The sequence below is a fragment of the Narcine bancroftii genome, chromosome 2 (genome assembly GCF_036971445.1).
Source record: "Narcine bancroftii isolate sNarBan1 chromosome 2, sNarBan1.hap1, whole genome shotgun sequence".
Taxonomy (NCBI): domain Eukaryota; kingdom Metazoa; phylum Chordata; class Chondrichthyes; order Torpediniformes; family Narcinidae; genus Narcine; species Narcine bancroftii.
Genome location: NC_091470.1, coordinates 354,245,084 through 354,269,501, shown reverse-complemented (window position 1 = coordinate 354,269,501; position 24,418 = coordinate 354,245,084). Strand labels below are relative to the sequence as shown.

At 43.7% G+C, this 24,418-nt stretch overlaps 1 protein-coding gene across 5 annotated transcripts in view; it reads left to right on the top strand.

The window, feature by feature from the left end:
• Window positions 1–696: 696 nt before the first annotated feature.
• Window positions 697–24,418, top strand: part of lama1 (laminin, alpha 1) — a 336,199-nt gene continuing 312,477 nt past the window's right edge. For 3 of the 5 annotated variants that reach the window (XM_069922348.1, XM_069922349.1, XM_069922347.1), the window contains exon 1: window positions 698–792. In XM_069922348.1, coding sequence (XP_069778449.1) covers window positions 732–792 — 61 coding nt within the window. In that variant the 5' untranslated portion in view covers window positions 698–731. Of the gene's footprint in view, window positions 793–24,418 lie in introns of all 5 variants that reach the window. The other 2 variants (XM_069922350.1, XM_069922351.1) reach the window with 2 other exon arrangements.

Below are 24,418 nucleotides of genomic sequence, written 5' to 3'. Positions count from 1 at the left end.
TTTGATGACAAAGAAAAATCCTCTGGGTTTATTGTAGGTGAGTTGGAAGTGATGGAGGCGAAATCACCATTGATTTGCCCAACCACTCTTGACAGCTTTGCAACAACCATGTCTGGTTTGGATCTGACCTTCTGCACAAGAGTTGCACTTAACCACCTAGCAGAACTTGGTGAACTGGTAAAATTCCCTCAGTGGTGGGGGTGGGGGATCATGTGGAAGCGCGGATCATTCCCAGATGATCTCGATGGGCCGATTCCCAGGTGGATGAACAACCTCCACAGGAGCGGGGCCACTCCCGTCCCGAATCCCATTGAAATGGGACGATGTATCAATCGCCGCTTCTGTACGGGAGAACCAACACTCCTGTTTCAACTTTTAAAGCCCCTCGGCACCGCCCCCCCCCTCCTCAGTCAGAATATACCACAAGCCAAGAAAGCTGGGGGGGGGGGGGGGGGGGGTGATGGACCAAACTACTCGGCACCAGCCCAGGGTGGAAGGCAGAGCCTGCCCTCCGCCCCCCCGCCAGTCAACGCACCGCAGCCAACTGCAAGTGGGAGAAAGTCAATCCTGCGGCGGCTTCCTGAGAGTCCCTGGAGTTCGAGTGGCCACGCCCGAGGATGCAACATTTGTAAAGGCAGGAGTCAGGACAGAGAGAGAGCAAGAACAAAGTTTTGTTCTGGAGTCCTTTTGTTTGGGGAGGGAGGGGGGGCTGGATTGTGCTACAACTGAGGATGGCAGCGAGGCAGCTGGGGTTCCTTCTGCTGTGCATCGGGGTAGAGTCCCAACAGAGAGGTAAGCAAGAGGTGGGATTTGGAGCAGAATGTATGTGTGAATGGGGGAGGGGGGGGGGGGAGATTTGGTGGAGGGCTCCCCTCATATTGTGCGAGAGGATGCTGTGTTATTGAACCTGTGCCTCCGTCCCCTTTCAAGGCATGCGAGAGAAGTTTAATCCTGGGCAAGAAAACTCACCACACGATGTCTCAAATGAGACAATAGCAGCGTTCTGCCTGCAAATGGCTCGCTCTCCCCGTTGCGGGCTCTCCTCGGCGTCCCTTGCGCCTGGGGCGACCTCGCCGCGTCCCGGGACAACAGGAGCAAAACGAAAACTTGGTGGCGAGAGCGAGAGAAGTTGTTCGCTGGCGAGGAATCATTCCCACCCCACCCCCCCCCCCCTCCCAGGGAGAGACCACACGGGATGGAGTCGATCTGCGTGTGTGCAGATAGACACTTGTGCATTTGCCGGTGTTAATAGCGATAGCAGGGGGTGGGGGGATCGTGAATCATCCAGTTTTCTGCTCTATTCCATTCACCATGAAACTGCGGGCACATACATTGTGAGAGAGCACGTTGCGAAAGTCTGCTCCCGCTGTGATGGTAGTAAAACAATCCCCCCCCCACCACCCCCCCAAAGAAATACTGGAGGAACTGGCAGTGTGGGTAGGAGGTAAAGAAGTAGCTTTACCTCTTCGGGACGCTGAGAGACTGACTGAGTTCCTCCAGTGTGTTTTTATTTGCAGTTCATCATAAATCCAACTCTTAAAAAGTTTGCTCTAACTTTGGGAATCAAACAGCAAGCATGGGTGTGAGGGCAGTGGCTTCTGCATCGAGCAAAGATGTTTCCAAGGACTTTCTAGTCCCCTTTCGAGAGCTTTCACTCCAATAATAAAAGAGTGAACTCCGCTGGAGGCTGTAAATCCGATAATGAAACACTTCTAATGCGTGGCGGAACAGACTGTAATCTTCCAAGCAGCAAATGAATTCCGTGCTTGGCAAACCGAGGTGGCGTTTGCCCCGGTCGAGCCCCTGGCAGGGTTCTGACCGACAGCTCCCGCTCGCTCTCGAGTCCCTTCCCACCTCCTGAACCTTCCTGGGCTTCTCGGGCAGAATTTCCAACGCGACGCGATCCCACCGAAGCGGCAGGAGCCCCTCTCTCGCCCCCTCCCCCCGGGGCTGCCCTGCTGCCCGTTTGTGCTTTGTCAGGTTCTGGACCTCGGGAAGCCGCTCACTCGTATCCGTCGTCGACCAGGGGCATTTCTCAAAACTCAGCCTCTTGGTGGGTGGGTGTTAATTTCTTTGGGATCCATGCATTTCAAAGCGCAGGAAACTCCCATTCAAGCCTGTCCATGTACTGACAAAAAGATTTGGCCCGTGCTCTCTGGGCTTCAAAGAGAGAGGAACACTTTTTAACACTTGTGACATTGCATTTTGCATTAATGTTCAAGAATGTGGCTTGTTTTTTTAAAAAAAATGTGTGTAAACGAGCCACCAATTGGGGATGGGTGTGGACAGATGAGAATCTGCTGGTCAGTCTTGTCTGGGTAACTTCATCAGGGGAAGTTCGATAAGGATCAGATCAGGAAAAGCAAAAGAGTCGAGTTGAAATTCCAGTTTAGTGGAATAATTATGCAGGCTAAAAAAAATTGCTTCAAATGTCTTATGAACGAGGGAAAAGACTCCACTTTGCCAAAATATGATAATTAACCAGGGAAAAAATAGGCATGGAGTGGGGTGGGGGAAGGAAGGAAGGAGGGGGGGAAGGAAGGAAGGAGGGGGGTGGGGGAAGGAAGGAAGGAGGGGGGGGAAGGAAGGAAGGAGGGGGGTGGGGGAAGGAAGGAAGGAGGGGGTGGGGGAAGGAAGGAAGGAGGGGGTGGGGGAAGGAAGGAGGGGTGGGGGAAGGAAGGAGGGGTGGGGGAAGGAAGGAGGGGTGGGGGAAGGAAGGAGGGGTGGGGGAAGGAAGGAGGGGGTGGGGGAAGGAAGGAAGGAGGGGGTGGGGGAAGGAAGGAGGGGGTGGGGGAAGGAAGGAGGGTGGGAAAAGAAAAAAACATCTTCAAGTCACGTGACAAGGTAAGTCGCAGAGAACCGCTCCCATTGGTGGAGAAAGTAGCAATTATCAACGGAGATACATGTAGCAGGACAACTGGCATAAAAGAAAGGGGGGGGGGTGGGGGGCTCCGGCGCCTGAAGACCTTGTGTTCCAGTCACTGAGTTAACGTCTCCAAGGTTTCTTCTGCCTGAAAGGTAGGGGAAGTGGATTCAGGTGTGTCTTGAAAGAAGAAATACCAAGAACATGAAGGCAATTTTGCAGGGTCGATGGATGCCTTTGAAGGCTTGCAATGGTGTCAGGTAGTTTACACCGTTTCACCAAGGTGATGTGCAATCAGCACGGAGGATTGTGGGCTAGCAGGTATGACAGATGAATGCTTCTCCTGGAAATGGCATGAATGCTTAACAGACTGGGTGGTATCTGGGAGCAGGTTTCGGATCAGTGAGACTTCCATCAAAAAGGACCAGAAGTTGCATTGCTGCTTCTGGTCTTAATTTTAAAAAAACCTGAGCTATGGTCTGGCAAACACACATCGAACACAGGGTGGACTTCCGACTGGCTGGTCAGATTGGCTGGAGAGAAGAGAAATGAGGCAAAAATGCTCGCTTTTTTTGTAAATCTCCCTTTCCCCCTCAAATGTGATCTGGAAAATGCCTTATAAACCCTTGCCATTAAATCTTTGCCTTTGTAATCTAGTCCTCTTGAAATGAATGCTAACATTGTATCTGCCTTCCTTACTACCGACTCAACATGTAAGTTAACCTTTGAGGAATTGTGCACTGAGACTTTTAAGTTCCTTTGAACCTCCACTATCTGAATTCCCTCTCCATTTAGAAAATAGACTTTTTAAAATTTCTTCTACCAAAGTATATGGCCATACACTTCCTAACACTGTACTCCATCTGTCACTTCGTTGCCCATCCTTGCAACCCGTCCAAGTCCCTCTGCTGACTTCCTGCTTCCTCATCACCTATCTTATCATCCACAAAGCCATCGACTCTTATCTTCTAAATTATTTACATACAGCGTGAAAAGAGGTGGATCCAACACCGACCCCTTCTGGAACACCAGTCGTTGCAGACGGACAGTCGTGAATGGTCCCCTCTGTTCCCCACTCTGTCTTCTGCCAGTCAGCCAATTCATTATATGTACCAGTGCCTTTCATAGGAAGTGGGAGATGTAGATGAAGTCCAGTGAGGGTTTGAATAATGTTTTGAGCTGCATTCACTGGCTTGTGTAACTTCCATTCTAAAGCAAAGCTGCTCCCATATCATGTTGGAATGCATCAGTAAGTATGCTTTTGGTTGTGCACCTATAGAAGTTGCATGACGAGGGGGTCATGCAAAACTTCCTTACTCTGAATAGATAGTCGAGGTGTTGGTGCACTTTCTTGATCATTGCATCAATGTGCTTCTCTCCCAGGTCAGGTCAACTGGTGATATTTATTCCAAGTACTTGAAGCTATCTATTTTTTTCACCTAGAGTGCCATTAATGTGGACAGGGATGCCCCCTCCTGAAATCATTGATCCAGCTAGATTAGTCATAAAACATACTTTCTCACTCCATGTCCATGCTCTTGGCAATAAATTTGAATTGAACTGTATTGAAATTTTAAAAGTAGAAGCGAAAGTCAATGAGTTGGTCCTTGAGCCTGCATCACAATATTCCTGTTACGGGTGTTCATTGAATTCAATGTTGCGCTGTACATTGCACTTGGGAATAATTTGGCTTTTTTGCTAGTAGACTTGGGGATCTTGCGGAAGATTATGTCTTTCGTTAAAACAGTATCTTCACATCCAAAGTAGAAAAGATGGAGTATAATGATTGAATGTGAACCCAAGAGAAACACTGACAGTAAATTGTTTCTTTATTCCTGGGAACAACCTCTTATCCTCGGATACCCTGGAGCAACGTCTCGGTGGTATTGGGCATGAGTCAGATTTCTGGGGAATTAAGTTTGCTTCTGCAGATCCTCTCTTAAGTACTTCATTACTTCCAGCAATCAATCGTCGTTACATTCCTGAGCCATCTGGTCTCGTGTCAGCTGCCTTCACTGAACCTTGTCGCTATGGCATACATTTCTTTTAAATGTGTTGTATACATTATTTCCAATCCTTGTGGAGTGAACAAAATGCACAAAGGTGACCATAATGCAATAATTATGTGGAAAATATCTGCATCTGATTGTGCTTCTCTGGCAGCTCTCATTACAGAGGGTTAGACTGTTACAACTGGAAAGAATAGGGGTAGGAATGAATAAAGCAGGCTTTGTTGATTAAGAAAATGAAGTTGGTTGGAGTTGTGAAGTATGTTGTAAATTAGAACAAGAGTAAGGAAGAGGATACATGATAGAATGTTTTCCGGAAGGATCTGGACGTTGCTGTACTCCTTGGAATAATTTGTGCAAGATAACGAATATTTCACAAATCAGTACACGTTTTACAAGGTAACACTGGGAAAGATTTATCCAATTGACAAAAAGGTGTGTGCCTCCATTTAAAATTTATACAGTGTAGAGCTAGGTTATAGAGATTAATTCCATTATCTACTTTCTTTGGTGCTGAGTTGGGAATCCTACTTGTTTCATTGCATATTGCAAATTCAGGCACACAGTGCCTGTGATTTTTTTTTTCTCCTAATTTTCCTCATGTTCAACTAAATGCCAGGCATCTTCCCTATTGAAGTGCCCCACCCCCTCCCTTTAGTCTCTCTGCTGCGTCTATCTTAATTCATCCTTCTGTTCTGCCAAGGAATTCCTTGTGCTTCCCTTTCTGATAATTTCATCACCCATCCCTTATGGTTTGTTTAAAGAGGGAGATCTCAAATCCTCAGACATCTGGAAACTTGGCGTGTCCACGGCAACCCACCTCCCTTTTCAGTCCTATTTTTTCAGCTGATCTCTCAGAGGGAGAAGCTCTGGACAGCAACATTGATTCATTCAGACTTCTGACTTCCACATTTATGTCCTGCGCTGCAGGAACTTGCATCATCTGTTCAAAAATCAAGTTAATGACAAGAATTAAAAGTCTGATAGGAAGATGTGTTGTAGCTTTGAAATCTCAACCTCTTCAGTTTCCAATGCAATTTCCTGCTTTTAAAAAAACAAATAGTGGTTTTGCCATTGAGCATCTGCAAGGATAATTTTCTGCTAGTTCTTTAACAAAGTATTTAGACTTTACATCGAACGCATTTATCCATGAACATCCGCTGGAAAAGAGCTGTGTCGTAAATTAAGTAAAAGTTAAAATGATACCAAATTACTTAATAATTTCCCCCTTTTTGCAAATGTTTGATGCTAATTGGTAAAGTATTATTTTCTGGCCTTTTATCTCCAGTGGAATTTTTTTTGGGGGGGGGTTCTGTGAATTAAACTTTGAATTCCACCCCCCCCCCACCATGTCGAGATACATAAAGGAGGTGTTCGTGTGAGAATGTTTGCTGTTAATGTCAGTGAAAAATGTTGAAATGGAATTAAAGAAAGGCTTGCATTTGTGTCGCATGCTTTGTCGCTTTCAGAAACGAAAGTGATTGACACTCAATTAAGTGACCTGGTAACATGCTATGATGAAGAAATGGTACCAGCCAGTGACATCCAAAAAGAGCAAAGTGTGAAAGGTCAAATAATATGTCTTAAGTCATGTTAGGTGAGAATGTATGTGGACCTGAGTACCAGGGGTAACACTCCTGATCATCTTGGATGGTGGCATGGGATCTCATACATGTTCTATGAAAATAGAGAGGACATCAGTTTGACCACTTCTCCAATACTACTTGAGATGTGTAAGTCACTGAGCCCACAGCCCCTTGAATTAGAGGGAACAGCATTGATCATTGATTCACAGGCACCACCAAAGGATCAGAATTCAGCTCATGGCAAAGTTGACGCTCTGGGTTGGAAAAGGGCATCCATCAAAACTGAGCGATGAGGCCAAGGGGAATCTTGGTGCAATTCAAATCATAAACAAGAGCACAAGAAATAGAGGCAGGGCCGCTGACCCGGCTGGGAGATTTGTGATGATCCATTGTCAAATATACTCTGAATCATGGGCACTTATGCCCCAAATTTTGATGATCAACAATTTATACAAAATACATTTCTGAAGATAACAGAGAAGTGAAAATTTTAACTTTTGTTTGGATCCGTAACGGACAAGTCAGTGAGGAAAGTAACAAGGGCCAGGACAGCTAAGTCAACCCTGACCTTGATGAAGAGCTAAATTAAATCAATGTCTGGAGAAGGCAGAATCCAAGAGAGAGGGATTACTCCTTTTACTTGAGACAAAACAATTTCTACACCAGAATTTATCTTTGGCTTCAGCCCAATTGGAGGGTAGGATAGTGGAGACTGAGTACATGGCTCAGTTACTGTCTGACCATTCATCTTTGACTCTATCCATCATAATGCTAGATACGCAGACCACAGTATATAGATGGCACCTTAACTCATTGCTGTTGGGGAAACAGGAATTTTGTAGCTTCATTAGAGCTCGGTTAGATTTGTTCTGTGAGACGAACTGTTATGTCCTATTATGGGTCACATTAAAGGCTTATTTTAGGGGATAGATAATTGGATATACTAAGGGTATATGAAAGAGATAAACAACTTGGAACAGGAAATAACCCGATTGTAAAATGATTATCAAAGATTGGGTTCTGAGGAAAAATACAGGATTTGATGAACAAAAAGTTCAAATACAATGCAATGCAAACGTATAAGATAAAAAAAGATGAATTTACGAGTTAGATAACAGTATTATGAGTTGAGGGAAAGGGGTCATAAAGTCTTGGCAGGTGAGGGTGGAAGTGGTCTCAAGAACAATTAATGTGATTCAAACGGTGGTGGGGAGGGGGAGGCAAGATTCCACATAAACCAAAGGAGATAAGAAACATTTACAAAGTTTTATAAAGAACTGTATAAATCAGAATCCGTGCAGGATTCCGTTAAAATAGATGATTTCTTGCTTACATTGGAATGACCAAATTTGTATCAGAATGAACAAGAGGGGCTGAGTGTTCCCTTCTCTAGAGAGGAGATGGAGAAAGCTTTGGGCTCATTACAGGCCAACAAATCACTGGGGGGTCAATGGGTTCCCCGTTGAATTTTAAAGAGTTCACAGATCTCTTAATGCCCCTTCTTATGAAGGCGGTGGATCAGGCGGCGGAGACATACCCTCCCTGAGTCTTTCTTAATAGCAATTGTTACGGTGATCCAAAAACAGGTAGGGAGCCATTGAATCTCCCCTCCTATAGGTCCATTTCATTATTGAATGCAGGTTATAAAATTATAGCAAAAGAATTGTCCAATAGATTGGCTCAATATTAGCTGAAGTTGACAAATCCAGACCAAGCTGGATTTACAAAAGAGAAAATCAGGAGAAAACGTGTGTAGATTACTCAATATAGTGCATCTGGCACAGTTGGAGATGGACCCAGGTGTAGGTGTGGCTTTGGACGTGGAGAAGGCATTTGACAGACTGGAGTGGGACTTTGTTCAAAGTACTGGAGAAATTTGGACTGGGACAACCTTTCATTAATTGAGTAAAAATGCTCTCCCATAAACCCTAAGATAAAATTATTACAAACAGGCAGATGGCTCCAGTGTTCCCACTGTGTAGATCCAGTTGGCAGAGTTGCCCAATGTCCCTAGCTTTTGAAGCCATATGATGGGATCCAGAAATAAAGGGGTTCAAAGTGGGTCAGGAGGAGCATAAAATCAATTTATTTGTGGATGATGTGTTGATACATTTGACCGACACAGGGGGATTATTGGCCAAGCTGGGGACTACACTGGAAGATTATGGCAAGATCTCTGGGTACAAGATAAATTTGGATAAAAGTGAAATCATGCCTTTGACAAGGGGCATTACAGACAGTACCAACAAAGGAGGCAGTTTAAATGGCTGCAAGGAGGCATTAAATATTTGGGGAGAAAGGTAGGCAAGGATTGGAGTAATCTATATAAACTCAATTATCTCCGTTTGAAAATTGAGGAGGACTTGCAGGGTTAATTGTGTTAACTCTTGCCCATTCTGTTGCCCCAGATCTTCTTTAAGATGCTCAACAGATGTGTCACAAAGTTCCTGTGGAACGGTAAAGTGGCTGGAATCCCCATGGAAAAATTGACTTGCGACTATAAATTGGAAGGCCTGAAATTGCCAGATTTAAAAAAATATTATTGGGTGGTACAGTCAAGGTTTATTGCCTCACTCACTGAGGGAGGTAGTATTCCCTCCTGGGCACAAATTGGGCTACACATGGTAGGAGAAAAGATAGCAGGAGAATTCATATATAAATGGGACATAAAATTGATATCAAAGAAAACAGATAATTCCATATTAAAACGTAATTCAGACATAGCAAAAAATAAATAATTGTATTGGAATTATGACAGAGTATATAGATATGTTTTTGGGAGATAAATTGGGAAAGGTTTGATAGAGTAGGTAACATACAAACACTTTAAAGCAGATCTTATTTGAAATACTGGAGCGCTGCTAATGCAAGACATATCGGCTCCACAGCTTTTGCAAGAGTTTTGAAGAGTGCTCAAGAGACTTCACTAATGGATTGTTGCTTACAAAAGGCAACAGGTGAAAGATCTTGTTGGAGCTGGAGATTGGAGATGTTGTAAGAGGGTCATGTGGTTTTGCAAGCGGAGAGAGTCAAACAGGTTAACTCTCAGAGACACACACACACACACACACACACACACACACACACACACACACACACACACACACGACAAGCTCGTAAGCTTGTGGAAAGCCCCATTTCGAAGACAGCCTGGTCAAAGCCCTTGTGGTTCATGCAAGAGGAGAGGACTGGCTGTCTAATGTTTCACTTGGAATAAGGAAAACAAAAAGGAACTCTGTGGTCACCTGAAAGAAAGAGGTTATCAGCTGGAGAACCCTGAAGGGGCAAGTTTCGTCAGTAAGACTCTGAAGTGCTGATGGAAGTACATCAGTTGTGGATGTCCTGGAACAACAAATCTCTCTCTGAAAACTGACAAGAGCCTTCCTGAGCGGTAACCATTTACCTTTTGAAGCACCAAAGCCTGGTGAACTTTATAAATAATGTTTAATTCTGTGCACAGTATAAAAATTGCCTGCAATTAGTGAACTTGGAGGAATGAGAAGTGAGATTAGACTGAATCGAAGAACTTTTCTGAACTTGCACACACATTACGTACATGTGTGCTTTGAATTAGAAGGGGATTAAGTTAGTTAAGTTAAAGTGTAATCCTGTTTTCATGTTTAAAGATAATTAAAAGCAACTTTTGTTTAAGTAACCATTTGTTTTAGTGAATATCTATTGCTGCTGGGTTCTGGGGTCCTCTGGGCTCATAACAGAATAAAGGTGGAGTTGTTTCCTAAAGTGCTCTTGAACCAGAATAAATTAATACTCATAAATCTGGATAATGAAATCCTGACATCTGCTATCTCCAACTAAGATCTTTCTTAAGGCATAATTTGGGTCCATCTATGGCCTTGTCCGTGTGTAGTAACATGGAAATTCTAATTTGAAAGGGGAATACACATAAATTCATCTTTATGGTGTATCTCCTATTCCAAAGTGAGGGCCCAAAGCTGGACTTACACAGGTCGAGGGAAAGGTGGGAGATGGACTTGGTTACAACAATCAATGTCTGGACAGCATGACAGCAGTTATTAATGCCAGGTGCAGGTTGGTGCAATACAATTTCCTGCATCAACTGTACCTCACACCATAAAAATTACATAAATCTAAATCAAATTTTAGAAATGTTCTTCAGATGTGGTGTGGAGATTGGAACCTTTATCCATTCAGCTTGACTGTATACAAAGGAGAGATCCTTCTGGGAAGACTTGGGAGACATTCTGAAAAAAAATGACAAAGGCGGTCACCTTTTCCACAGGATCCAGAATTGTACCTTCTGGGAAACACGGACGAGTGTTTTAAATTGTTCAAATACCAAATTCAGTTTGTGAAGGTCGGTTTGGCGGTAACCAGGAAGTGTATAACGGTCACGTGGAAGTCCGACTCCCAACTAAACATTACACGATGGAATTGCAGGTTGTATTCCCCTGGAGAAAATCACTTTCAATTTAAGGACAGATGACACATTTGTTAGGGCATGGCAGCCTTATCTGCAACACATAGGTACGCAGATATAGTTACACCCCTTCTATATAGAAGAAAGGTAAAACTCTGTACTAATAGTGGAACGACTGAGATAAATGAAGTGGGTCGGGAGCAGGTGACGTGCTCTTGTTTCATATCGTTTTCACTTTACTTTCTATTACTCTGGGTTTATATTTGGTTCCTTTAAGAGTCTGTGACTATAGATTTTTGGTTCTTTGATTTACATAATCTTTTCCTTGCAGCATTAATGTAGGGAGGGGAGGGGAGATGGGTGGGGGAAAAGGTATCATTGTTGAGAAAGATTATTGTTTTGGATTTGTGTGAGTCTTGGAAAATCAAAATAAAAATATTCAAAAAAAAGAAATAGAGACAGGAGCAGCTTATTCTGCCCCTCATGACAGCTCTGCCATTCAGTCTGATTAGGGGTGATTATTTACTCGGCATTTTCCAGCACTTATTCCAGGCCCGCTGATGCCCTTACTATTTAACAAAGGCATCAAGTTGAACAATCGCTGAGGTGATTATTAATTGGGAGAGGAGTGAGTGAATGAAAGAGATCTAGAACGGTGGTTTTCAAACTTTTCCTTACAGTACAGCTCCGATTATTTGAAATGGGATTCTCCGAAATCCTCAGTTATCCGAAACGGGGTTCTCCGAAATCCTCACTTATCCGAAACGGGGTTCTCCGAAATCCTCACTTATCCGAAACGGGGTTCTCCGAAATCCTCACTTATCCGAAACGGGGTTCTCCGAAATCCTCACTTATCCGAAACGGGGTTCTCCGAAATCCTCACTTATCCGAAACGGGGTTCTCCGAAATCCTCACTTATCCGAAACGGGGTTCTCCGAAATCCTCACTTATCCGAAACGGGGTTCTCCGAAATCCTCACTTATCCGAAACTGGGTTCTCCGAAATCCTCACTTATCCGAAACGGGGTTCTCCGAAATCCTCACTTATCCGAAACGGGGTTCTCCGAAATCCTCACTTATCCGAAACGGGGTTCTCCGAAATCCTCACTTATCCAAAATGGGGTTCTCTGAAATACTCATTTATCCAAATTTTTTTAAAAAACAATGGATAAATGAGGATAGCCAAAAAAAAATAATCAGAAAACCTTATTTATCCAAAATATTTTTGGAGCAGAACTGACCTCATAGGTTGGAAAAAAAAAATTCACTTGACATGAAATTAGAAGGATGATCGTCCTCATTTCAGGGAACTCTCTCTCTCTTTCCATTTCTTCTTTACCTTCCCCTATTGACTTTTCTCTCCAACTCTCCCTCTCAAACTGCATGCCACTGTCTCCCAGGCACAAGCGGTCAGAAGAATCTCTTGTCCTGGTGTCATCAGTGAGAGTGTCATCAGCAGCAGGGGCGTGGACCTGGGGCTCTGGGCAGGAATGGGGACCTTGAGCTCAGTGGCATTTTAAGTAATCCCTATGCCGTAGATGTTCCATGATTACTTAAAATGCTATGTGAGTGGTTGGTGGGGGTGGGGGGGGGGGGGAAAGGGAGGTTGAAAACCACTGCTCTAGACCCAATTGTTACTGAAATACTTTGAGAAAAATTCTCATTGGCCCATTTCCTTTGGAGTTATGAAACTGTGCACATAACGAGTCAATGAGGTATGATTAAAACAGTGCTTTTCAAACATTTTCTTTCCACCCACATACCACCTTAATCAATTTCTTACTAATCACAGAACACCTATGGCACAGGGATTACTAAGGTGGTATGTGAGTGGAACAAGAAAGTTTGAAAATCACTGGTCTCGAGTTTCTAAACATATAGAGATTAAAATGGAGCACTTTATCTTTGGAAAGAAAAACAATAATTTTTATTATATCCATTAAAATGTGCCAGGCATAGGATTTCTATCAGAAAAGAATCACATTATGATAACCCTTCATAAATTAATTCTCTGTTTGGAGGTCAGCCTGGGAGCGAGCTCATGGGAAAATTGACAACTCATTCTATGCATCTGTTAGCAAGTAACTGCACGCCCCAATTATTTACCACAGAGTGCACTTTCCAAACTGGATTCTAGTGGATATACTTAGAAAAGCTGAAATGTCGATCTGTTTTGCAGGGCCGACAGTTCTGGTTCAGGAACAATGCAGAGTGAGCAAGAACTATTGATGGGAATTCAGACTGAAGACATGAGTGTAGCACAGTGGCAGCTCAGTGACCTCAAGGATGTTATGGAGGGCTTGAGAGATAAGGCGAGGTTCTGGTGCCCTTGGAGGTTTGCAAAATCATGTGGGACATAAGTAAGGTCTCAAGGCAGGAGAGTCTAAAGCAGTGGTTTTCAAACTGCCCCCCCCCCCCCCCAAACACACATTCCAATTTAAGTATTCCCTATGACTTGAGTGTTCTATAATTAGTAAGGGATTGCTTAAGGTGGAATGTGAGTGGAAAGAAAAAGTTTGAAAACCACTGTTTTCATTGTCCTCATTGACTCGTTATGTGCATGGTTTCATAACTCCAAAGGAAATGGGCCATTGACAATTTTTCTCAAGCTAAATATTTCAGTAACAATTGCATCTAGAACAGTGGTTCTCAACCTTCCCACTCACATCCCACCTTAAGCAATCCCTTACTAATCACAGAGCACTGATGGCATAGGGATTACCTAAGGAGGAATGCGAGTGTAGGGGGCAGTTTGAAAACCACTGGTCTAAAGCTACAGGCCGTAGGTTTAAGGGAGAGTGGAGAAATATTTAGAGGGCTTGAGAGGAAATTTCACAGAGCGTTGTGAGTAAATGGAATGAGGTGCATGAGGAAGCAGTAGAGGTGGATACAATTATAACATTTAAGACAGAAACATGGATAGGAGAAGTTTGGAGGGATATGGGCCAAATGCAGAGAAATGAGACTAGTTCAGGAACACATTGGTTAGTCTGGACTTTGGGTTGAAGACCCTGTTCTTTAAGGCCAGAAGAGATACACGTAGAATTCAGCCATTCAGCATGTCCTTCTATTCAAATCATGGTTTATGTATCTTTCCTTTCTGCATACTCCCCATAACCTTTGGCACCTCTATCAATGAAGAAACTATCAACCTCCACTTTAAATAACCCTGCAGATGGGCTCCACATGTGAGACAACAAATTACACAGATTCACCATCCTCCTGGTGAATAAATTTTAATTCTGAGGCTGTGCTGTGGACTCTCCCACTACTGGAAACATCTCGATGCCCACTCCAGCCAGCCCTTTCAATATTCAAAATGTTTTGAGGACCTACCTCCTCATCCTTCTAAAGCTTCAGTGAGTACAGACCCAGAGCTCGTATGCTTACCCTCTCCCTGGGATTCGATGCTGTATGACTTGCATATTCCAGGTCAAATTCAACTATCTTTTTATTTCCAGCCACTCTTAATACACAAGAACTTAAGAAATAAGAGCAGGAGTCGGTCATCCAGCCCGCCCAGCCTTATCCGCAATTCAGTGAGATCGTGACTGATCTGTTGATAGGCTCATCTCCACCAACCTGCCTTTTCCCCATAATCCTTAATTCCCTGACTATGTAGAAATCGATCCAACCTTGTCTTAAATATATTTACTGAGGTCACCACCACGACTTCAATGGGCAGCAAATTCCACAGATTTACCACCCTCTGGGAAAAGCAATTCCTTTTTTGTCCTAAATCTACTCCCTTGGATCTTTGCCCTATAAAGTACACTGACCAGCTGAGTTTCTCCAGCATTGTTTTTACTCTATACTTAAAGACTTTCTTTTCATTTTAACCCAGAAAAAATTCTAAGATGTTGACATAATCGTATTGGGTGCTAATCTCTTAAAAGCAGCATATTTCTTGGGGAAATGACAATTCCCCCCCACCCCCACAAAAGATCAATAATTAACAAAATATTCAAGGATGAAATAAGGTGACAAACATCAGTTATCTCCTATGTGGTGTGAATAAAAATCCTCTTGGTGCCTTTCTCTATGCACCTGGAATCTGCAATGGTGTTGAAGCAGAAATGAAGATGTTTCATCCAAGCTCTCCCTTCCGCATCAGTGTTGACCCCAACCATAGAGAGAGGCAAGCCTTAAATGTTTCACTTATCAAGGATCCCAAGAGTTGAAATGTTTTCATCAGAAAAGGTCTTCTGTTTGCAATTTGCCCTCTGCTGCTGTCGATAAAAGTTCAAGTCAACGTTGGCTTCCGCTTGCTCGGCGCTTTTGAAATTTAGTTTCTTTGAAGTCTTGCAAATGAGGATGAAATTCCAGGCCTTAGACCCTGCCATTGTTGCTGTGTGAGACTTTGATGGTGATGGGATGATGATCCACCTGCCTGTAAGGGATGCTGTTAGCATTAAACTGCTGAGAACTGCAATATTAATTTAAAATAGTGCATGAAAAGTCAAAGTAAGGCAGTGTCGTGTGGTTCATTGTTCATTCAGGAATCTGACGGCAGCAGGGATGAAGCTGCCTTGTGTTGCCAAGTGCTCATCTTCACGCTCCTGTACCTTTTTTCTTGATGGCAGCAGAATGAAGAGGGCATGGCCTGGGTGGTGATGGGTCCTTGAGGATAGAGGTGCTTTCTTAAGACACCGTCACTTGTAGATGTTCTCAATGGAGTGACGACTGGTGTCTGTGATGTCCGTGATGGCTCGTTATGTGCAGTGTGCCACATTAAATTCACGTTTCCAACTCCACTTAAATTTTAATGTTGAGGATACTCGTGTGATATGCCAGAGAAAATTCATTTTCTCTACTACCGCTCCAGCTTCTCAATGGTGTACATTGAAATTGTGGCTGAACCCAAGACCACAGAGTATGGCTGTTGTTAAGTTAAAAGGGTATGAAGTCATTCTGACTGATTTTGGTTATTTATTACCAGCACAGTTATCTAATGAACTGAAAGCTGCCTGCAAAAATATATCTGGAGAAAGATTGTAAGGGCAGACAATAATGTAGTATGGCAGTGAAGAGACCTCTAAGAGAGTGGGGCCGAGGGCAGGAGTGGTGGGGGGTGGGGGGGAGAGATGAGAAGAAAGTGCTTCTAGAGAGTAGTGAATCTGTGGAATTCTCTGCCCAAGGAAGCAGAAGAGATTGCCTCATTTAAATATATTTAAGACACTGATTTTTTTTTTTGGCCTATTAGGGGAATTAAGGGTTATGGAGAAAAGATGGGTAAGTGGAGCTGAGTCCATGGCCCAATCAGCCATGAGATTCCTGAGTGGTGGAGCAGGCTTGATGGGCCAGGTGGTCGACTCCCGCTCCTATCTCTTGTGTGGAAGTTGCACTGAGGACCAGAACTGAGTTGGACCAGAAAATGGGAAAGAAGATTTCAGAAAACACGGTAATCACCGAGTGAGTTCGGAAAGCAACAATTCTGAATTCAATGCACACTGTGAATGTTCAAATCGAAATGTACTTGGCTATTTCATGGATAAAGGAAAAGGATTTTTCTTTTAAAAAAAAATTTTCAAAATCCTAAATGTGCTTTGAAATTCATTGCATTTCAGTAATAATCTGCACTCAGGAATCTGCTTTAAATTGGCTTAATTTTTTTCACATTATTTCAGCGTTCATTTTAGTTTTTGTGAAATGACTGTTTGAGGATTTGAAAATCATTGAATTAGAAAAGAAATGGGATTATTGAGGGATACCAAGCATCTAATATTTGTGGGCAGTTGTCCTCTCCTAGATAGTCCAATAAAATAGCACAGTGGTGAGCTGAGGACTGGTGTAGTTGAAGAGTGTGACTCTAACTCTGGTCTGTGTTTTATTGGGATTCTGTCTATCGGTTGACTAGCTGGATTGCACACAAAACAAGACTGTTCATTGGGACAGTAAATGACAATAAACGTGAACTTTATTAGTGCAGCTGTTCCTTGTTCAGTGGACTCTTCAGTACTGTCAAGCCCAAGCACTCAAGGGCTTATTTTGTTGAGAACCTAGAATAAAGGAGAGTTTATTAAGAACAAAGTGAGGCACATGCGCTTTGCAGAACACTTCAACTATGACTCCATCCTTGACCTGAGTGCCCACAGGAAACCATCTGGTCCAGTCTCAATTGACTAGAGATCAAAAAAGGCATTTGTTAAGTAAAAGATCTCGGAGGCAGATGGCATCCACGTGGAAGTTCTGAGACTTGGTGAAGATTAACTTCAGTAACCAACTCCCACATCTGAGAAGAAAAGGACCTCACAGATGCCGCAGTCGTGATTATCATTAAGAAAGAAGACTCCCCTGATTGCTGGTTCAGGGAAAGTCATTGCCAGGGGATCCTCCTTAACCACCGCCCAGCTAGTGGCCGAAGAGCTGCTTCTCGAAGCACATATGATTCCATCCATCCAGATGCACAATGGATATTTGTGATGTGGAGAACGAGTTCAGAGGGTCCAAGAAGTGATGAGTCTGAACACAATTTAACCATGTGGGTGGGGGTGGGGGGAAGAGTTGCAACAGGAATCACACTCACTGACACAGACAAAGAAACTAACACACAATTCACATGCACCGGACGCAGCTAAGCGATCGATACTCGCTGCTCCCGACATATTGCTGCTAATGGTGGTCCTCGTAGCTAAACGCGAAGACAAGCAAGGCACCCTGATTGACAATGTGATTACATTGCTCATAACAAAAAAGGCACCACAGTCCTTCTCGGGTATGCACCACAATAGCCCCCCACCCTGTAGCGGCACACACCTTACAATTGATTCTCCAGCATCGCAACTTGGGAGTGGTGATTGGGTTCATTCCCAGAGGAAGAGCAAAAGCTGCTCCATGTGTTGGCTTAACACTGCAGCCGGCTGGAGAGGTCGGCTCAGGTATACCCAAATGAGGTCCGGCATTCATGAGAGCCAAATGTGGGTGGATCTCACCTTGATTGACATGGAAATTCCTTTGTTCAGAGCAGTTTCTGCTTTTTACCCCGCCCCTCCCCACCATTTAGTTCAGGTACCTGCCTACATTTTTTTCATACCTTGATGAAGGCCTCAAGCCCAAATCCTTGGTCATGTATCTTTTCTATAAGTACATCGTTTGACCTGCTGAGTTTCTCTAGCATAGTATGCTTTTTTTTACTTCTTGTCCAACCTGTTGGATAATCATCCAGAAATCAGTGTGATCTTCACCTTATGTCAGCTCAAAGAGCAATGCAGGGAGAAGCATTAATTGCTAAACTTGGTCTTTCATGACCGCAAAGGCCTTTGACTCCACCAATCAAGAAGAGTGTTCTTCTGTGGTTCTTACTTGGGATATTTATTTCAAACTGACATGGTAATGATGGGCTAAATGTTCTCCTGTGGAGTACATCTCAATGAATCAGCCCTGCGTCAAAACCTAGTTTGTTTATTTTAATTAGTATCTGACTCCATTGTTGTAGGCTGAAATTCTGTTTCAGTGAGAACTTTCAAATTACAATTGAACAATCAAATGGGAAAATTGTAACTTAGAACTTGTAGAAGAATCCAACAGAAAAAACAATTTCAAACCAGCAAAATGTTCCAATAATTTCAATTGCTTTGCATTTCCCAACCAACAGATAATTTTATAACTTTGCATATCAAAAAGAGAAATTGCTAACAGCCAATAATATACACTGATGAATTTCAGTCAATAATTTCTGTGAAATCTTTCTTTTCAGACAGCATTATCATTGCCCCAACACATTTTGTTACACATAACGTTTCTGCCTTCTTGGCTACACTAAATCTAGTTTTGTTTCAGGCAATACCCAGCAGGTCAGACAGCAGGCCATGGAGAGAGAAACCAAGCTAATGTTTCAGGTCCACCACCGTTCCTTCCATGTGCCATTTGTTTTGTGTTTCTGTCTACATTGTAAGTTGCCAGAGGCACTGGTGCCATTGATGGTGATGGGATCTTGATGATTGGGTTGACTGTTGGAACATTGTTGCATTTGGAGTTGACTGATCGCCAGATTGCACCTTGAAAGTCGAAGGCACATCATGAAATTAGTGCTCTGACAAATCTAGATTGGGCCTTCACAAAATATAAATCCTGCATGAGGAATCTTTAAGTGTAATTAAAGTATGGCAATCATAGAAAATTGTAACGAACAAAAGAGGAGGCTTTTCTTCCATGAAAATAAGAACCAGCCAACTAATATATTGGGATAAATTAATGTAATTTCATTTTCAAAAGTGTACAGCACAGAAACAAGCCCTTCTAGTCTGTAATGGACTATTATATGGTGCCTCACCCCACTGACCTGCACCTGGACCATATCCCTCCATACCTTTCCCATCCATGTACCTGTCCAAAGTTCTATTAAATGTTTAAAATTGCTGGCAACTCGTTCCACACTCCCACCACTCTCTGTGAAGATGTTCCCCCCTAATGTTCCCCTTAAACATTTGGCCTTTCCTCTGGTTTACATCTCATCTATATTTACACTGTCTTAAGCCTGGAATTGGACATTTTGGTGCCAGATGTTTTGGTACTGGACATTTTGATGGGAAAAAACACTTTTGTAGCCCTTTGGACATTTTGGTGCTCACAGTTTGGCGCTGGCCTGGCAAAGCCTGGTGTTGCGGCGTTTCAGAAACCTGTAAATAATCACTTATTATACAAATAATCTAACCTTCCTCCATCAAACATTTTGGGATTTATTGTTATATTTAGGGCTGTCAGCGCTTGGCCGGAAGGGCTGTAATCCTTCAAGTTGCTAACTGACTCCATCAGTGTTATTATTAAATCTGCTTCCTGTTTGTAGTCAGACAGTGAATTTCAGATCATACTAATTCACCCTGTAAAGAAAATGCTATTTTATTACTTTTAACATGTGTGTCTTGTAAGTGGGGCGGTCACAGGGCGGCCAACAGGACGGAGTCGGGCAGCAGATGGTGAGTGGGGAGGTGGGCCAAAATGTCCTGCACCAAATTGTTCTAGTCCTGTCTAACCCCTCATAATTTTAAATACTTTGATCAAATCTTCCCTCATTCTCCAACGCTTCACGGAATAAGTCCCGTTTAACCCTTCCCTGTAACTCAGTTCCTGAAGTCCTTGCAATATTCTCATAAATCTCTTCTGCATTCTTTCGATCAGATTGATGACTTTCTGAGCTAACCATCAACTTCCCATTTACACAGATCCCTTTTGATTCTCTCTTCATTCCCCTTGACTCACTCAAATTCTGCCCCTCACTGACACCGACAGTGGTACAATTTATTGCCCCCCAATTCTATATAATAAACCTTTGGATTGGTATTGAAGATCATTTGTTCAGGCTTACAGTTTTCTGCTTCTAAATAAAAGCTCTTTGTTTTGTTTGACGGGGATGATTGTTGTTGCGAATGTAAACGAGAAATACATTTTTCTTGATAATTAATAGGTAAATTTTGGAAGTTCCCTTCTACACCTCATTGACACTTTGTAACTTTTCAGTTGCAGAAAACTGGTTGAATCTGTAGGTATGAGCTGTGAAGATTGCAAGCATTCACTGTTACTGGTTCAAAACATAGCCCCTTTTCCACTGGCACCTGTCCCAGGAATTAACTGGGAATTTACTGGGATAGGGTAAAGTGGATAAGGAAAACTGTCCAATTGCTGGTGTCATTTGACGCCGGGGATTAACCGCCTCTACCCCTACTCGTATCCCTGGCGTTTGCTGACACCAGCATGCTGGTAAAACCAGTGGGAAAAGGACAGCAGAAAGTCGCCCATTTCCAGTTGAAGGTGGAACATGCCGATCCCCGTGAATGAGGGTGCTCAGTGGAAAAGCAATGACTGTCCCAGTTCAGGATGGCCCAGTGGAAACCGTACAAAGGGCTTCCTATCCTGGGACACTGCACAGCCAATTAACTGGGATGCCAGTGGAAAAGGGGCTAGTAATTCTGGCTTTGAGCCTCAATTCAAGCCAATTTAATGCTGTAATATTGCACATCGAGAAAAGACTTTACAGCTGAACTTGCGGTCCTCTCGCTCATTTTGAGCTGCAGGAGAGGGTTGAGTTAATGGCAGTTGAGGGGAAGCCACATTTTCTTAAGGAGGAGGATCTCTCTATAATCTTGGAATGGAAAGCCTCACCCTGGGACCAGCTGTGGCAGAGACAGATAAATGGAATGAAATAACATTTTGGGATTAGACAGGATTGAAAGAGGTAACTGGGAGTTAATGATTTTTTAAAGAAATGTTTCAGTTGTTTGTGACAGGGATAAAAATCAATAAAATTAGTACATAAACAATGAAAGATAGACCATGTTTTTCAGTTTTATGTTTGGAATGCACATTATTTGCAATGATCATAATGTAGAACTCAATTTAAACCTGCTACATTTGTTGTTTAAAAATCCCCTAAATCTGCCATTCTCAACCATTTTTTTGGCTATAGCCCCCTTTGGACTTTACCCAAAGTTTATGACCCCCTCCCCCCTTCCCTGAGAAGCAGTCAAGTTTAGTTGTTTTTTCCGTACTTCTACTGACTACTAAAAAACATTTTGTGATTTCAGTCCGTTTTTCCCCCACCATTTTAAGAATGCTGTGGCCCCCGTTGAAAATGGCAGCATACAACCTGCCATTGGGTGCAGATCATGAAACTCATTTTATGGTTGGAAATTAAAGAGCTGAAATGCAATACATAGCTCTATAATTACCATCTCAAGCTCTTTCAGTTGTGTCCTGGAGCGTTTCAGGTGATGTTGCTGTGAGATATTTAAAGTCTGCTTTAGCTCTTTCTCAAAACTCCTGGGTTTTGGTATTAGGCTCCGATAGCTCAATGGTTGGAGCACTGGTTTCGTGGTAAACCCGGAGTTGCAAATTCGATCCTCACTGGGGCCTCATTTCTGTGAGGAGCGCTGGAAAAAGTGCAACTTCCTTACAGTAGACAGAGTTAAAGAATTTCACGTATTTAACATCTAAATTGAGTATTACATTTCAGTAATAAATTTACTGCTTTGACTGTGAAATGTACTTGAGACCGCATTTATCAGTTTTGATCAGTGTATGGAGCAAATGTCTGAGGAGCAAAGCTGGCTCCAAGGTGAAGTGAATGGACTGAATACTTCACCTCTTATCAGCAATCTCTGATGGACCAGAGGAATGTCTTTTAAACAATGAACCCTTTAAGAATGGAGTTACAGGATTTAAAAATATAACTGATGGTTGGTTTGTAACTGGTAGAAGAGTAAAATTGATGGTGTGGCAGTAAAATAATTATATGCAAGGTTTATTTCAAATAAACGAACTGCTGGGGGAACTCGATGGGTTCTGTGGAGGGAAAAAGACAGTTGATGTTTTTGGTTGAGATTCTTTGGCTTGGCTTCGCGGATGAAGATTTATGGAGGGGTATGTCCATGTCTGCTGCAGGCTCGTTGGTGGATGACAAGTCCGATGCAGGATAGGCAGACACGGTTGCAGCGGTGGCAAGGGAAAATTGATTGGTTGGGGTTGGATGTTGGATTTTTCCTCCTTTGTCTTTTGTCAGTGAGGTTGCTGCCCGCCGAACTGTGAGGCACCAAGATGCACAGTTGGAGGCGATATAAGCCCACTGGTGGTGGTCAATCTCTTGGCAGGCACCAAGAGATTTCTTTAACCAGTCCTTGTACTTCTTCTTTGGTGCACCTCTGTCTCGGTGGTCAGTGGAGAGCTTGCCATAGAACACGATCTTGGGAAGGCGATGGTCCTCCATTCTGGAGACGTGACCCACCCAGCGCAGTTGGGTCTTCAGCAGCATGGATTCGATGCTTGCGGACTCTGCCAGCTCGAGAACTTCGATGTTGGTGATAAAGTCATTCCAATGAATGTTGAGGATGGAGCGGAGACAGCGCTGATCGAAGCGTTCTAGGAGCCGTAGGTGATGCCAGTAGAGGACCCATGATTCTGAGCTGAACAGGAACGTGGGTATGACAACGGCTCTGTACACGCTGATCTTTGTGTGTTTCTTCAGGTGGTTGTTTTTCCAGACTCTTTTGTGTAGTCTTCCAAAGGCACTATTTGCCTTGGCGAGTCTGTTGTCTATCTCTTTGTCGATCCTTGGGGAAATGGCTAGATTGAGAAGAAGGGCAGAGTGGAGCCAGGTTGGGGCTGGGTTGAGGAGTTGATGGGCAGATGGGGGACATGGGATGGGAGGAATTGATGGACAGGTGGCTGGGGGGGGACGAGTTGATGGACAGGATGGGGAAAAGGGTTTGATGGGTAGGTGGGGACGTGGGTGGGGGGAGGGGTTGATGGGCGGATGAGGGCAGGGGTTGATGGGAGGATGGTGGAAGCGGTTGATAGGCATGTGGGTGGGGGGAGAGGATGATGGGCTGGTGGGGGATTTGATGGGTGGAAAGATCCAAGGGGGCGGTGAGGGGACGTCTTGTCATTATTCCGTCTGCTGCAAAGTTTGGAGAAGCCAGTGCAGTAATTTTCTGGCCAGACTTGGGGAGGGACAGTAGTGAGCAAAACAAACGACGCCTCTGTGTTCTCACGAGAGCTTGTCTCAGTGGCCGCCATGTTGTATTGACGTCACTGCCGCCTGCTCAGCCCACCACTACCCGCTGCCCAACCCCGCGCAGCGCTGCCACTAACCCCCTCCCACACCCTCGGCGCCACCACTAAGCCACCTCCCCCATGCCATAATTTTGGGGGTGGGGCAGAGCGCTCGGGTTGTGGCCTGGAGGCCACAACCTGGAAAAGAAATTGGGACCACTGACCTATGGAGTACAGCACTTACAAAGGGTTATGCCAAGGATGGAAGGGCAGTGTCAAGGAGTGCTGCTTTTTTGGCGCGGCACTGCTGCTGTTTCACTGGAGCCGTGCTGAGGGAGTGCTGCATTGTCACAAGGGTAGTGTTGAGCAGGCAAAGTATCAAATGGGACGGAAGTTTGAAGTTGAAAGAGCACTGGTCACTATTTGAATGGAAGAATTCAAGGTCTCTTTAACTTGACTGAATTAAGATAAGGCAAGTTATTTACCTTTGCTGTAGAGAAACATTGAGCAAGTCATGTTAAGAGCAATGACAGAAAGTCAATTTACTGTTGGTCAGGTCAATGCAAGATAAGTGGTTTAGTCACATTCCTTTGTATGGAGCTCATAATCTAGTCAGATACTGATGAGATTCAGATCAGCCATTTGTGTATATTCAGAGCAAGCTCAACCATATCAGTTATTCATTGGCAGTGGATGTAGGCTTTTGTGCGAATAAAAGCTCGCATGACTGGATGGAGAACGAATGCTTTTATTAGCTTATAACAATGGGTTGGGTCTCACAGTAGTCTTCGGAAGGGTTCTGGCTTTTAGCAGGAAACCAGGGTTTTATGTGAACAGATATGGGGCCAGCCAACACCCTACCTGTGAATCCCACTTCACGGCATTCACCTTCCTGTAGAATTTAGGATCTGAATGAAGACAGAGAACAAGGATTCAGAAAAGAAGTTTAAAAAAAAATAGTTATTTACAAATTTAAGTGGTCCGGGTGTTTGAAGATCCTGGTGGAGCGCCTTAGCACTGGGGGGCCTTGAACTCCTTGGGTCTCATAGTCCCCTTGCAAGGGAGGAGAAGCAGGCTGG